Source organism: Urocampus carinirostris, chromosome 14 (assembly GCF_059441175.1).
Source record: "Urocampus carinirostris isolate Australia breed hairy pipefish chromosome 14, RoL_Ucar_1.0, whole genome shotgun sequence".
NCBI classification, from domain to species: Eukaryota; Metazoa; Chordata; class Actinopteri; order Syngnathiformes; family Syngnathidae; genus Urocampus; species Urocampus carinirostris.
This window is the reverse complement of record NC_142362.1, coordinates 16,768,197-16,783,288: the sequence shown is the minus strand read 5'-3', so window position 1 is coordinate 16,783,288 and position 15,092 is coordinate 16,768,197. Positions and strand designations below refer to the sequence as shown.

The following is a 15,092-nucleotide window of genomic DNA, read 5'->3' as shown; positions in this document are numbered from 1 at the left end:
TGTATAACCCTAATCACAAAATCTCAGAGGACTGCGCAGGCCACAATTACAACGTCCTCTGATCAGAAACCTGCATACCAGAAATAATTTTCTTATATGTAGTGTTTTTAATGACAATTTGTGGTCTTAAATCTTCCAGCAGTCATTACAATTTCAGCATTATTTCCCTGATGCGCAGTGTTCCGAAAACAATTTGCATTCTTAAATCATTTAGCTTTAATCTCGCATTGTAGCGTTGGTTACAATTTTTACAATTGAATCATTGTTTAGTTAGTACAAATGAAGATATTAAATACCCTTTTTTTGGATTTTGTACAATTGTTTTTCATCTATTATTACAACAGCTTGTCGTCTTGAATCTACTATGTAGCGTTGTTTTGCTAAAGCTTAGAGTATAACATACTGTATTGATAGCTGTGTTAAATCAGCTTCATTGTTTTTAGTTATTTCGTGGCGTTTTCTTTCTTAAATCACCTCGCTTGAATGTAGCATCATGGCGTTGTTGTGCTCAACTCAATATATATAAAGCAGAAATATATATTCAATATATTCAAATACTAACATAATAATTTTGAAAATTGCATACAGTTTATGACAGCGACATGGAGGCTGAGCAGTTAAAGCGTCCGTAGCACAGTTCTGAGGTTGTGGGTTCATATCCACCTACCAGCCTTCCTGTGCGGAGTTTGCATGTTCTCCTCGTGCCTGTGTGGATTTCCTCCGGGCACTCCAGTTTCCTCCAACATTCCAAAAACTTATGTGTCAGGTTAATGTGTGACTCCAAATTGTCCTAGGTATGAGTTAAGGCATGAATGGTGATCTGTCTTTATGTGTGCTGCGACTGGCTGGGAACCATTTCAGGGTGTCCCCTGCCCACCGCCCAAAGATTGTTGGGATGGACTCCAGCACCCCCCGAAACCCGAGTGAGGATAAGCAGCTCAAATAATGGAGCATTTATGGCAGGTTAGTATTTCTATTATTTTTTTTCCCCTTATTGTGACATGGCTCCTAAAAGCATGCTGATTTGAATATTACACAACATTGAGATTACTGATAATTTAAAGTAAGGATGGTATAGGCACAAATACCTGGTATCTGTACTAATCCGCCTGTAATTTTTATGAAATTTAAAAAAAATGCTGTTTTGGGATACAAATCCTCCTCTTTGATAATGTAGCAATGTTTTTGGGGTCGAGTAATGAAATGTATTGAAAGGACTACTAGTATTCTCACAAGCAAACATTAACGAGTTAGAGCAAGGATGGGAAGTTTACACTTAGGAAATCACAACTAATGATCGACACCATGCCTTCAGTACGATTGATAGATTTTCCTCGGACGTCGTGGTCTCTTGTAAATCATGTTAGAGACAAGAGGAAGATGTTTTTTTGATTAATTGGACAAGTGTTTTATAGCGTTCCGTGTGTAATTTACTTTTCATATAAAATGAAATCAGCAAACACACACTTCTTTCCAGTAATGGTCTCTATTCTTTGGGGCCAGTTCATCTCCCGAGGGAGTCCGATTGTACCGTCCCAAACAGGTGACCCCTGCGGTCGGTTCTAGCCCGTCACGCTGATTATAAAGATCCGAGCTGGAAGTGGAGCATAATCCCGTAATGAAGTGATTGGAGAGTAGCCTCCTCTTGCAGCCGGGTTGCAGACAAGCCCGTGCTTGCACCTTTCACAGCAATAGATTACTGGACCCTTCAGCCTTACTGTATAATGACCTCTCTTGTTAGCGTTGCGCCGTGATCATTAGAGGCAAAAGCCGCTGCACTACAGTTCAGTCACCAAGCCTCCTACTCATTTTTTGTTCATTTACTGTAGTGTACTGAGTGCCAATTAAGGCACTGTTGTTGTTTTTTTTATTGAACTGCAAGCGAACTTGACCAAGTAAAAAGTTGATTTTCAAAATCCCTGATGTATAACCATCCTCAGGAGGAAAGGAAATTATTGTAAACCCTTTAGTCTACTTGAAGCAGATTAAAATGCACTAGTACACGTTCTAATTTGTGACCCTGGGTTACGGAGTCCCCAACTCATATGATACTTTCACTTTACGATGTGGAATATGATGGTTTTCAGACCCTCTTCATGGCAATTTCCCCATTACATGACATAACAACTTCTTATTTTGTGTATATTGTTGGTTTGTAAGATGCTGGAGTGCTATTAGTTGACGTGATATAAGATGGTGATCTGTTATTGTTTTGATGAACTCCCTCCCACAATGCCTTTCTCTCTTTTTATTCAATTCAGAATTTCATGTAACAGACATTAATATGTTCAGCTCTGGGTCCTGAGACTTGCAGTGATGCCAGAGGCATAACCAGGAAGATGATAACTAGAGAATTGAAGATTGAAATACTGACGAAATATGAAGAAGGCGCACCCATTGTTACCTTCGCTAAAGAAAATGCCCAGACCAATTACAAAGAAAAAGGAGGAGATTATAGCAAGTAATTATTCTAAAGGCATGAAAATTCTCCCAAGAGGTTTTGAGATCAGTTTTAATTTTGAATGTATTTTAATCCTCTGTCTTATTATTTCTATACTATTGGAAAATATAAAAAGATCCTCCACCTTCTGTATCAGAGTTTTTTTTCTCATTAAAAGGAATATTTTACTTATTTTAACAAAACAGGAAAAATGTCTGGCAGCACGTCCACGGCACAGTTCTTGGGTCATGAGATCGAACTTTCCTGTGTGGAGTTTGCATGTTCTCCCCGTGCTTGCGTGGGTTTTTGTCCGGGCACTCTGGTTTCCTCCCACATTCCATAAACATGCAATTCAGGTTAATTGGCCAGTCCAAATTGTCCCTAAGTGTGAATGAGCGAGTGAGTTGTCTGTCTCTGTGTGCCCTGCGACTGGCTGGAAACCAGTTCAGGGTGTCCCCTGCCCACTGCCTGAAGATGGCTTGCACCCCCGGAACCCTACTGAGGATAAGCGGTGCAGATAATGGATGGAAAAATAAGAAGAGCTATACTTAACATTAGCAACATTTCTGACAGTGATTTGAGAATAACAGTAATGCTTACAACGTCAAATGATAAAACAATTATGATTAGTTTACTAAAAAAAGAGTTAGCATTATGCTATATTTTGGGGGGTTACGTGATCTCGCCGAACATTTAGGTAGTATAAGCTACAATGTTTAATTCTCGTTTGTCGTATATTCCAAAGAGGGAGTCACAATTGAAGAACTTTGCAACAGGGTGTGCCTCAATAATGAAAACTATCCAGCTAGAGTAATTTCTACTATCACGAGCTTAATTTTTATTAGTGGGAGACTAATCCTTTCGAAAAAAATGTTCTAAAATGTTAAACCTTGCGTAGAACCGCATGTAAGGAAACAAATGATCTGCTTTTTTTTTTGCTTATGGTGAAACTTGAATACTGAATTTGCTCTTACAAACCACAAAATTGAATTGCAAGCTCAGGCAGTCTGCAATAAATCATAAGTACCCCGCCCAACCTTCATGTGTTACCTTGGTAATAAGCTTATTAGGCCGTAGAGCAGGGGCATCCAATGGCCCCAAAGGACAACTGAGGTGCCCGCGGAACTTCTAGTAAAATTATTTATTAATGGTTGACAGAGTCAATTTTAACCTAATTTCTTATAATTAACCTATTAATGTGGGCACCTGTGTGCATATGCGTGTGTGTGTTTGTATCTGACTTATAGGCTCCAAAACTACTGAACACATTTTGGGGGAAATGTACACAATTGTACTATAAGCCTGTGCAAGTGTCTTAAGGTAGGTTTTGTGTCAAGGCACCTCAAATAAATACCAACAAAATTAATAAACATCTCCTTATATGGTCTGTTTTTGTGGGATCTCTAATGCCCCCTGGAGGCCAAATGGGGTACTAAATCTCCTGGCCACCGACCACTCCAAGCAGCCTAATAGAATCTTCTTTCTGTACAGGAACGCCGGGCCACTTTGCTTGTAATTATATATATAAAAAAAAAAACATATGTGCCGTCTCATAAATATGACAGACATTCTTTCATGGTTTGAAGATTTGGAAATTTGTAATAATCCTACAAAACTTGAGACACCCTTTGAAGAAGCCGTTTGGCTGCCATTATCCTTCTACGGTAGCTCGAATGACCATTTTGCAAAGTTAATTTGTTGGCCACTTATACCTTCCACAACTGAGCCCCAAATGTGATGATGGCTGAGTCTCGTCATTCAAGATACTTCCATTTTTTCTCATGGTTTCCTTCTCATGATAGCCACTTGGCTTCAGGCTAAGACTTTATGCTAGCTGCTATTGTTATTGTTAGCAGCTCTGTGTAAATAAATCTTGTTTTGTCCCACAGTGTCACTCACTTTCCACAGCTGGTCATGAAAGAGAACGGTGCTGAGTTTCACAATTCAGGGTCCCGACGCTTGACAAATTCTGGTTTGCTGTTGCAACTTTGCAACTTCTACCACTAGCAGCCAAAGTTTGCGATCTTTATACGTTCTGACCAACTCCAGCTATTTGCTCTTTTAAGCCACTTCGGGCATCATGCTCTCTAGTTCTTTTGTTGTCGCTCTTCTAGCTTTTCGTGTACTGCCTCTGGCTGAAGTTCATCCTTGGTCATGCACAAAGCTTCCAAAAAGTTTACGAATTTTGCCAAGTATCTTTAAGGTTTCCGTAGTGTGCCTACTTTGAATGCACACGCTTCAACTACATTTTAAACTACAACAACCATTCCAATCCAACGGGTGTTTCTTTATTTTTTATTTTTTTATTTATTAGGACTAATGCACAGGTTTGGTCATCCCAAGATGGACATCTAATTATAGGGATGTTCCAGAAGCATTAAAGAAAATCACAAAGTATGCAATTAATTTGCATAATAGTCAGTTTTTCTCAAGTGTTTATTTTTTTATTCTCCTATTGCAAACAGATAAGTGTCGCCCCTCCAATGTGTAGTGTTTCCTCTGGCTTACTTTGTGCAATGTCCCCGATATCGGTGCACCGGCTCATAGAACTTGAGCGCCTATGAAATATTAAGCAGCCCTGGGACTCATAAACACATCTTCAGTGGGACGCCGTGATTTCACGCTATATCACAAACATTTTAAGGCATCCAATGCACCGGGGCTGTCATGGGCTGTCTGTCATGGATGTGAATAATAAATCCACTCTGTGTCTTCTGCAGACATACTTTGGCACTCATGGCGCATAAATAGGTAAATAACGCGGGTAAAATGGCTAAACATTCAGATAAATAACGCTAAAAACAGTTGGGCCCCCCTACCCCCTTAAAAAAACAAGGAGGGGTCAAACAGGGTCTGATGCTATTAGATCCACTTGGGTCAATTTGATCCAATTTGGGGTTGTTTTCCTAATTATTTTACTATTCTATTACTAATTGTTTGACAGTCTTTTGAAGATCCCCCCCCAAAAAAACGGATTTGTACGTGTATAATGTGTATTTGTTGTTTTTTGTGAAAAGGTTTTGTTGTTCCCTTTTGTTAATTAGAGCTTGATGCTGTTTTTATTCTTGTGCTGTTCCCAAATAAACGTCATTCGTTAATTAAATAATGTATTCATTAATTGATTGATTGATTCATTAAATCATATATTCATTCACTCATTCGTCGGTTATTAAAGTCAACCCAGATCGTTGGGTATACTCACAAAGCACCAAGTTTGAGGCTTAACTTTTTAAAATGTTTGAGAATATGGGACCGAATAGAACGGATACATTGATTCATTATACTGTAGGCCCCCTTACTCGTTATTCTTATGTTTTTCCTGACTTTTCAGTGTACATGACTGATTAATGATGTCTTATAAAAAGTTGTAAAACAGTCCCAAAACTTGCGAACAAAGGTAAGTCATGTCATGTTTATTTGTATATCCCTTATGACACCACAGCACATTGTTGATACCAATAAATGAACTTAAAAACGGTTTGGAGTACTTATATAATTTCCTAATTCGGGGGATTATAATTATACCAAAAAAGGGGTACTGTCCTACCATTTTTCGTCAAGTAGTGTTTGATTGTTCAAAATTTTAAAAATGGTTAAGCTTTGTTTGAACTCGTGTTGGTGATTTTTTTTATGCAGCTCCATTTTGTTGTGTCCAAAAAACCCAAACTTTTGGGGTCTAAAAATTGAGCTATCTGGCCCAACTAATTTAGGTTATTTTGTTCCAAATATGCGTTATTTTATTTAAAAGTTAAGAAGAAAATTCTCAACTTGGAACAATGTAGGCATTTAATATTCTTAACTTCGTGCTTGCTGTTATTGGGTCATTCAGAACCTAACTGATAGCTAATAGCAGGTTTTGTCCGTCTATCCATCTATTTATTTATTTATTTATTTGTTTATTCATTCATTTATTTATTTGACCCAGATCAGTTACTCTGATTAATTTTTAAACAATTTGGGGTTATGTTATTTCATGGAGGTTAAAAAGAAAACACCAAACATCAAAAGTATGAAGTTGGGTTAATAAACAACTGAAAACTCAAAAAAGCATGTTTTTGATACGATTTATTCACTCTGCAAACATTTACTGTAGGTCAAATAATAATTATATTATTTTTTGTTGTAATTACTACAAAAAAAACTATATAACAAACCAGATGATTACAATAGTTATACAATAATATAAAAACAAATAATGATGATCAGAGAGTAAATTTGACTCAACTTTTTGGGTTGTCATGGGTTGTTGACCTTTTTAACGACTATAAACACGTTTAAAAGCATTCCAAACTGTTTTGTTTTGTTAAAAATGGGTCCAATTGTAAAAAATAACCCCAATAGCTTCATTATTTTATTGAAAGTAGGTTATTCTTGCGAACAAACCCCCTAATGAGTGTGTCGTTTTGTACCAAACAAACAGGAAAGTTGGATTTCTAATGATGCAAGTGAATCAGTCTATTCTTTACTGCTTTGGTTTATTTTTGACTCAATTAAATATCAATGTAGGTTTCCTCGTGGTTCATCGAGACGCACCTAATCAAAATATAGTATAGGCTCAGCCAATCAGCGCGGTGCTATCATTAGAGGCAATGATGGCGAGCCAAGCTCGCAAGCTGAATTTCCTTAAGCCCTCGTTATATTTTTCGCATTGCATTGTGGGGAAAGGTATGCTATAGGTGGATCTATAGGTGGAGTTATGCAAGTGCAGATCTCGTCTGAAAATACAAGTGACCCGTCCGGGAGGCGCGTGCACGCCCTTTCGGGCTGCGATGGAATGGACGCGCCTCTCTCGTCGTCAATGTGCGAGCGCGCGGAGGGAAGTTCAGCCGTGAAAAAAAGCCCCAGGGAGATGACGAATGAGTCGGAGGCAGACACTTTCCCCGACCCCAAGGACGCGCGCGGGGGCAATAAGCTCTCCCCTCCCGGCGGCAGTGCGCATCTCGGAGACGCCGTCGACGCCCGTCACGCTCACACCCTTCATGGAGAAGGAGCGGGAGACAAGTGCGATTTCTCTCCGCCGTCCGCCTCCGCAGGAGCCAGCATGTTCCCCTACCCGAGCCAGCACGCCGCCTTCTCTATCGGCAGCCCGGGCCGCTACGTGGCCCACCATCACCCGGTGTTGTCCAACGGAGCCTACAATGGCCTGTTGAGCAACACATCGGCGGCGGCGGCCCAAGGCTACGCTCCGCCGCCGCCTCCTCCTCCGCCTCCTCCTCCGCCGCCTCCGTCCGCCGCTGGCTACCCGTACGCACAGCAGTACGGAGCCGCCTACCAGGGGGGAGCCTTCTACCAGTTCTCCTCGGCCCAGGCTGCCGGGTTGCTGCCGGGCAAGGCGCACATCTACCTGTGCAACAGGGCCTTGTGGCTCAAATTCCACAGGCATCAAACGGAAATGATTATCACCAAGCAGGGACGGTGAGGAGCGAAACAGATATTTTTTACACTGCTATTCTTTATTTTTGTCGTTATCATATTTTTTATCCAGTAATTATAACAAACTAATAATTATTTACTTGTATATGGTTGTATTGTTGTACTAGAATTGATATTGCATTATATTTTAATAGGAAAAAAACAATAATAGTAATAACAATACAAATGTAGTGTATTCATATGTTATTATATAGTAAAATAATGATTTATTTATGTTACAAAAACAATCATTCATTTCTATACAAATGTAATAAAATCATTATTACTATTATTGTTGTAATTATTGTTATTATTATTATTATCAAATACTTTATTTACATATAATAATACCAACAATAATAATAGTAATTCGTATTGTAGTAATAAAACTTATTCATTGATTGACATTTTTATTTTTTGCCTCTGTTCATCAAACACAAAGTCACAATGAATTCAAAATCAACAACTTTGAGAAACAATTGAGAAAATCGGAAAGAAAATAGGTTGACGGGGAAAAGCGGGAGCTTATATTTTTATATGATAATCCTTTTTTTTATTCTTCTTTATTTATTTTATATGATTGCATACCTCTATGATAAAAATATATGTAAGAATATGTGGGTATCGAGAAAATGAAAAAAAAAACACAATTTTGTCCTCAAAAATAAATTCCGGAGGGTTTTTTTCATAAAGCAACGATTCATTTCCCATCGATTGGGTTCAAAACATTATGCGTTAAATAACTTTAATAACCAATTGAGGGACGATACAGATAATGAAAAGACAAAAAATGAATTTCAGAAATGTTTCTTTACATGACAGGAACATTGGGTTTAAAAAATAAGAAGAAGCGGGAAAAGAAGCATATCCTAAATTGCTGTAATCTGTCTAAAGCAAGCATATTTTGTCTGTGTTTCATTTTGAAAATTTTGAGACAGTTTTTAAGAAATATTTTCATCAACTGTTATTTATTATGTCGTTTATCAATAAGGCCCCTTTAAAGTTCCAGATGCCTGCGACCAAATGTATTATTCATCTTATTATTTTAGTGTTTTCTCACGTGGCCTTTTTTGCGTATGTTGCAGAAGGATGTTCCCATTTTTAAGCTTCAACATTTCAGGCCTGGATCCAACTGCTCACTACAACATTTTTGTGGATGTTATCCTGGCTGATCCAAACCATTGGAGGTTCCAGGGAGGAAAGTGGGTCCCCTGCGGAAAGGCTGACACGAACGTCGTCGGTGAGGCACCCTTGCTAATGTTTATGTTGATGTTATTATTAGTATTTGCCCATTATCATTATTTGTGTGTTATAATTTTGTTTTATTCGTAAATTAAATTCTGCACGGATACGTTTTTCAAAAAGCTGAAAAATGTATTTCCTCATGAGAAAAATCGTTCATTGCACAAGTTGGACTGACACTCGCTGTCAATATTTATATTGAATTTGCTTACGTTTGGAGTTTTCTTTTTCTTTAGATGAAAAACTATATCTTACTTTTTCTTACGGTACCTTCGAATTTATTTGTATCGTGTTCGTGTTGATTATTTACAAAATGCAGATGGAATACCGTAATTGTATTGGAGCGTGTCTCCGGGTCAAAATGACCCGCCACGTTGTTGTTAAAAACCCAGAATAAAATCCCATAATTAATATTTGATCCATCTTTAAATGCTGCGACTCTTCCTAGGTTTGGTGCCAACAGTAGAAAAAATGAAATTATGTTTTTATTCACATTTACATGCAAGCTATACATAAAATAATACAAAGATGCCTCTTAAAATGAGGACAACGCGAGGGATGAATGAAATAAGATTTCGTTTCCCTTCTAACATTTGCAGTTTTTTCTTGTTTGGATTTCTAAAAATATCATGTTTTTTTTTTAGGAAATCGAGTCTACATGCACCCAGACTCACCTAACACTGGGGCGCACTGGATGCGACAGGAGATCTCTTTTGGCAAATTAAAGCTTACAAATAATAAAGGCGCGTCCAACAACACTGGGCAGGTATATCATTATTCAATTCCATAATTATTTGCCAGCATGTTTTTTCACAAATAAACGATCTGTTGCGTGCGCGTTATTTTGGGTGGAGATGGTGGTCTTGCAGTCCCTGCACAAGTATCAGCCGCGGCTCCACGTGGTGGAAGTGAACGAGGACGGCACGGAGGACGCAAGCCAGCCCGGTAGAGTCCAAACGTTCACCTTTGGCGAGACGCAATTCATCGCCGTCACCGCCTACCAGAACACCGACGTAAGAGGAAATTCGGATCCATTTTCAACTCTCATGCATTCATTGCTGCAATGCACTTCCCCTTCCAACAGATAACGCAACTGAAAATTGATCACAACCCTTTTGCCAAAGGATTTCGGGACAACTACGACACGTAAGATTGCCAACACGTGAATTAGATTTGCTCCAATTTTTTTAGAGATGGATTTGATTTGTTTGTTATTGGGTATTTGTAAGTGCTTTAAGAATTACGTCACTCATAAAGACAAAGCCCTCATAAACTTTTAAACGCTGTCATTTTTTTAAAGAATGATAATATTATTTATATATTGTGTAGTTGTATCTTATCAATGGCCGCCTATGTACTGCGGAAATATTTGCATGCACTGTCTGTTAGTTATTTAAGATTTATATGTATCATTTTTTGTCTGTGAATTGTTGATGCAATATAACAGAACAGACAAAATGACCATGAACGATTTTAGGCTTATACATATATCGACGGTGTTGCAAAGTTGGTTCTAAAACATTACAGTGGAAAATACGGTATGCATCGTAACATATTTGTCTAATAATCACATTGATCGTAACACAAAAACAATGAAAAAGTTTTTCAATGAAGAGCAATAATATTTCCAATCACAACAATGATAACAACATATGTGATTGCCATAAAATCCCTATTCTCAAAAATCAAACTTGCAAAAAATAAGACGATATGAATACTCAACAAAACAATAGAAATAGAATCATTTAAAACATACTACAAAAAGTATTTAACAATCACAATAAAATGTAAGCCAACTACACACTATGTAAAATACAATTTTATAGAAGCAAAACCTGTAGCCAATACAGTTATGAAAAAAATAAAATCCAAAAAATAAAAATAATTAGGAATGGCCCAGTACCAATATCAAGTATCAGTGCTGACCCCAGCCTTAAATGTACAGTGTGTATTATTTAGCACCTCCTTGAGGTAAAAAATAAATCACAATTCATTAAAGAAAACAATATTGCTTTAAATAATAAGCAAAACTACATGATCTATAATCCAAACGTACATTTTTAAAAATACTCATAGGTCGAGATATTCACATTTATTTTCTATATCATGACCCTCACCTAATGGGAGTTGACATAACTATCTGCCATCTTGCTGCTATGGGTACCCAAAAAACTCATAAAGGGCTGGGGAAAAATAAATATAATCGTGCAGTTTGGTCAATTCAAGTCCCCGTAGTTTGTGTTCTTCTTTGCACTAACTGCCACCTAGTGAACAAATAATATACAGTGTCTCTTTAAAATATTTGTACTCGCAATCAAGCGAAGACGAATGGTCTTGGATTAGAAACACTGAACTACTAAAAATGATTTTTGAAAGAAACAAAATAATGATAATTCTTCATTTGGATACATTTGAGAATCCTTTCATTGGAACTTTTGAGAAGTGGAGTATTTTCTTGATTTGGGTCACAGCATGTCATCATGGCGGGTCCACAAATTAGACCAGTTGAGTTTTTCCTTGCCCTCATGTAGGTTTTAGATCAGGGGATGGTGTAATAATTGTGTGTAATAATAATAATAATAATAATAATTTCCTTTGTATTGTCATTCTTTGTAACAATGTACACAGAACGAAATGTCGATACACCTGACCCGTTGTAGCGAGTCGATGCAGCCAATGTGTAATAGTCCGTAGTCTGTACAGCCCTTTGAGATTTCTTGTGATCAAGGGCTATACGAGTAAACATGACTTGACTTGATGTTGATACTCGATAGGAGTGATGCTGGTAATCAGTCATGAATCAGCTTGTTCATTCGACATAAATGAATGCAATATTAGAAACGAAAATATAAAGTATTTCTGGAATTAAAACACGTATTTTTTTGCGCATGTAAATTGTATGTTATGGTATCGGTCTGGGGTAATTGATCACTGCTCGAGATTTTGGCATCGGTCAGGAAAAACGAGGTTGTAAACACACATAAAAATGAGATTCAACATTCAAAATTTGCTGTATTGTCATTGACATAAAAACACAAATTTATTTGCAACCCCGGTGTACAATGTTGAGTAAATAAGTTGAGATACAATAAAAATCTAAATTATAACTTGTATACAAAAATGAAAAGACTGTGTAATAATAAACAGTAACATAAGAACATCGACAACCTCAATAATTGTGAGTGTGATTGGAGGGTATTTTTTAATTTCTTGGAAAATAATTTCCGATTGAGTGTGTCCCTAATGAAGTGTCCCTGTCATCGCATGTTTGTTTGCAGCGTATACACGGGCTGTGACATCGACCGCCTAACCCCGTCCCCGGGTGATTCCCCCCGCTCGCAGCTCATGGCCGGCTCCCGCTACGCCGTGCACAGCCCCTTCCTGCAGGAGCAGTTCGTCAGCTCGTACGCCAAATCCCGCTTCCATCCCGGGGTGGCGGCGGCCGCAGCGGCAGCGGCAGCGGCTGCAGCGTGTGCCGGGGCGGACCGCGGCGGGGCACCCCTCGGCAACAGCTTGCAGGGCGACGATTCCCAAGTGGGCGGCGCCCCGCAGCGCTGGTTCGTCTCCCCCGCCAACAACCGACTGGACTTGGCCGCCTCGGCCTACGAGGCTGCCGATTTCGCCGGCAACGCCGCCACCCTGCTGTCGTACGCAGCAGCGGGCGTCAAGGCCCTGCCCTTGCCCCCGGCGGCGGGCTGCTCCAACCGGGCCCTCGGCTACTACGCAGACCCTTCCGGCTGGGGGAGCCGCAGCCCTCCGCAGTATTGCGGAGGGGGCAAGGCCGGCTCCGTCTTCCCCTGCTGGCCTGCCAACTCTATTGGAGGGAGGAGCAACTCACTGGGCGAGGAGGGCGACTCGGTGTCCGCGCAGCGCTCGCCCATCGCCTCGGAGGAGGCCAAGGTCAAAGACGCCACTTCCGAACCGGCTTGGATCGAGACGCCGTCATCCATCAAGTCCATTGACTCCGGGGATTCGGGCATCTTCGAGGCCGTAAAGCGCCGGCGGATGTCGCCCTCCTCCACCCCGGGGCCGGACGTGATCTCCTCGCTCAAGTCGGATCTCCTGCGGGAGGACAAGACTTGCTCTAAGGACATTGGCTACTACAGTTTCTACCCTACCAGCTAAATCCAACCTTTCTGTCTATCTATCGGTAATTATCTCTATCTCTCTCTCTCCCCCGGTCTCTATCTCTCGGTCTCTCTCGGTCTCTCTCGGTCTCTCTCTCGGTCTCTCTCTCTCTCTCTCTCTCTATTGCTTTCGCTCTCTTTCTCACTCTTTCTCTCTATCTTGCTATTGCTCTTTCTCTCTTCCCTTCTCTCTCTCTCTCTCTCGGGCTGTGTCTCCACCCCTGTTAAAATGCCATTTTAAAATAGAATTTTAAATTCACCACATTCTCTCAAATCTACGTCAAACAGACCCTTAAAACGATTGAGTAAAAAATAAATGACGGCGAAATGCTTCTTTTAACGAGGAAAGGGCTGTCGTCAGACTTAACCAATCATATTCAAGTGCATATTAAGTAGAAGTCACTATAACAATGTCACCATTGAAGCACACTATAATTAGACCCAAATGTAGTTCAGATGGTTAAGTAGGTCTTTGTCATCTTTTTGCTAATACCCGGTGGTTTTATGCTGACATTGATTGCAAATATCAAATTTATTGTTTTAATTTTCATTTACATATTATTATTGTTTTATGGAGTTCAGAGTTTCTAATCAGTTATCATTTACCATTGAATCATTGCTCTTATTTTATTTCATTTGTGAGTAATTGTATATACATGTTCTCCCTTAATGTTTATGACTTCAATTATCCCATGCTATTCTCACATATTCTTGCCTTCCAGCAGACTCAAGTAGTCAGGTAATAAGAAGAGGTAGAATACCAATATAGCTGTGTGATACTCCAAGATTCCATTATATTAATTTTAGGAGTCTGAAAATAACAAAAAAGAATTAGGGGCTGAGCTGATGGGTCTGTCATGCACGCCGAATACATCAAGTTTGCTAGTCCATATTGTGAGTCGAGGTTTCTGACCTTGGTAAAACGGGTTGTAATGAACTGTAATTTAGTTATTTAGATACAAAAACCAGTGTGCCATGAACATTTTTATTGTATGATGCATATTTACATCCAGGGTTTTAAACCAATTTAAACAAATGTCCCTTTTTTGGTCATGCCAAAGTCCATTTTCTAAAAAAAAACAAAAGGAAAGAAAACCTTGTTGTTGTCTTCTGCTACTTCTGATCAAATCAAAATGTATTTTTACATCAATTTTCAGAAAACTGCAACTCAAAGTGCTGTTTTAAAACATTTAATGCACAGTGTGAAAATAAAATTCAGTGTGTTCACCACCCAACAACCCAAAATGACTAATATAAAGACATACATAATGGTTAAAGGTGGTGTCCGTAACCCCAAAATATTCTACTTGCTGACATCACCTTCTGGCTGAAACTATCATCGCAGCCTTCACCAAGCTGCTTGTATGGCGCGTGCATGTACGTGTCTATCTTAGGCATGCTTGAATAAACTTTATTTTTTCATCTTTTGGGGGCTTGGGTTTACATTTGGACTGTATTTGAAACAGTTATTTTATAATTTTCACCATTTTCACCCTGGAACAAAGTGAAAGCGCAACCACACGCGTGAAATTACTCTTCTCTCTCCCCTCCTTCACCTTTCCTCAGGCCTAATGTGCTCCTTGGCCGAAACACAGATGTTAAAAGTAGGATAAAAATACATAGGGGCCATGAAAAAAAATATAATGGCTCTTTGAACTTATGATGGCTTTGAACTCAGTTGGGCATTCTTTACACATACTTAATAGAGAAAACATTTAATTTTCAACTTTTTAAGGACACTTCAAACTATGCACCTCACCTTAAATATAAAATGAAATATAAATAGACAATCAATAAATACAATTATTCTCCTACACTTGAAACAATGTAAGCTTTATACCAGGCATGTCCAAATTCAGGGTCAGCGGCCA

At 39.1% G+C, this 15,092-nt stretch overlaps 1 protein-coding gene across 1 annotated transcript; it reads left to right on the top strand.

Annotated features, from left to right (window-relative positions):
- Positions 1 to 7,136: 7,136 nt before the first annotated feature.
- On the top strand, positions 7,137 to 15,092 carry tbr1b (T-box brain transcription factor 1b). Its single transcript, XM_088352932.1, has 6 exons — positions 7,137 to 7,855; positions 8,938 to 9,092; positions 9,739 to 9,860; positions 9,949 to 10,107; positions 10,179 to 10,240; positions 12,373 to 15,092. Exons 1-6 carry the CDS (start codon positions 7,137 to 7,139, stop codon positions 13,217 to 13,219), a joined length of 2,064 nt encoding a protein of 687 aa, XP_088209058.1. The 3' UTR covers positions 13,220 to 15,092.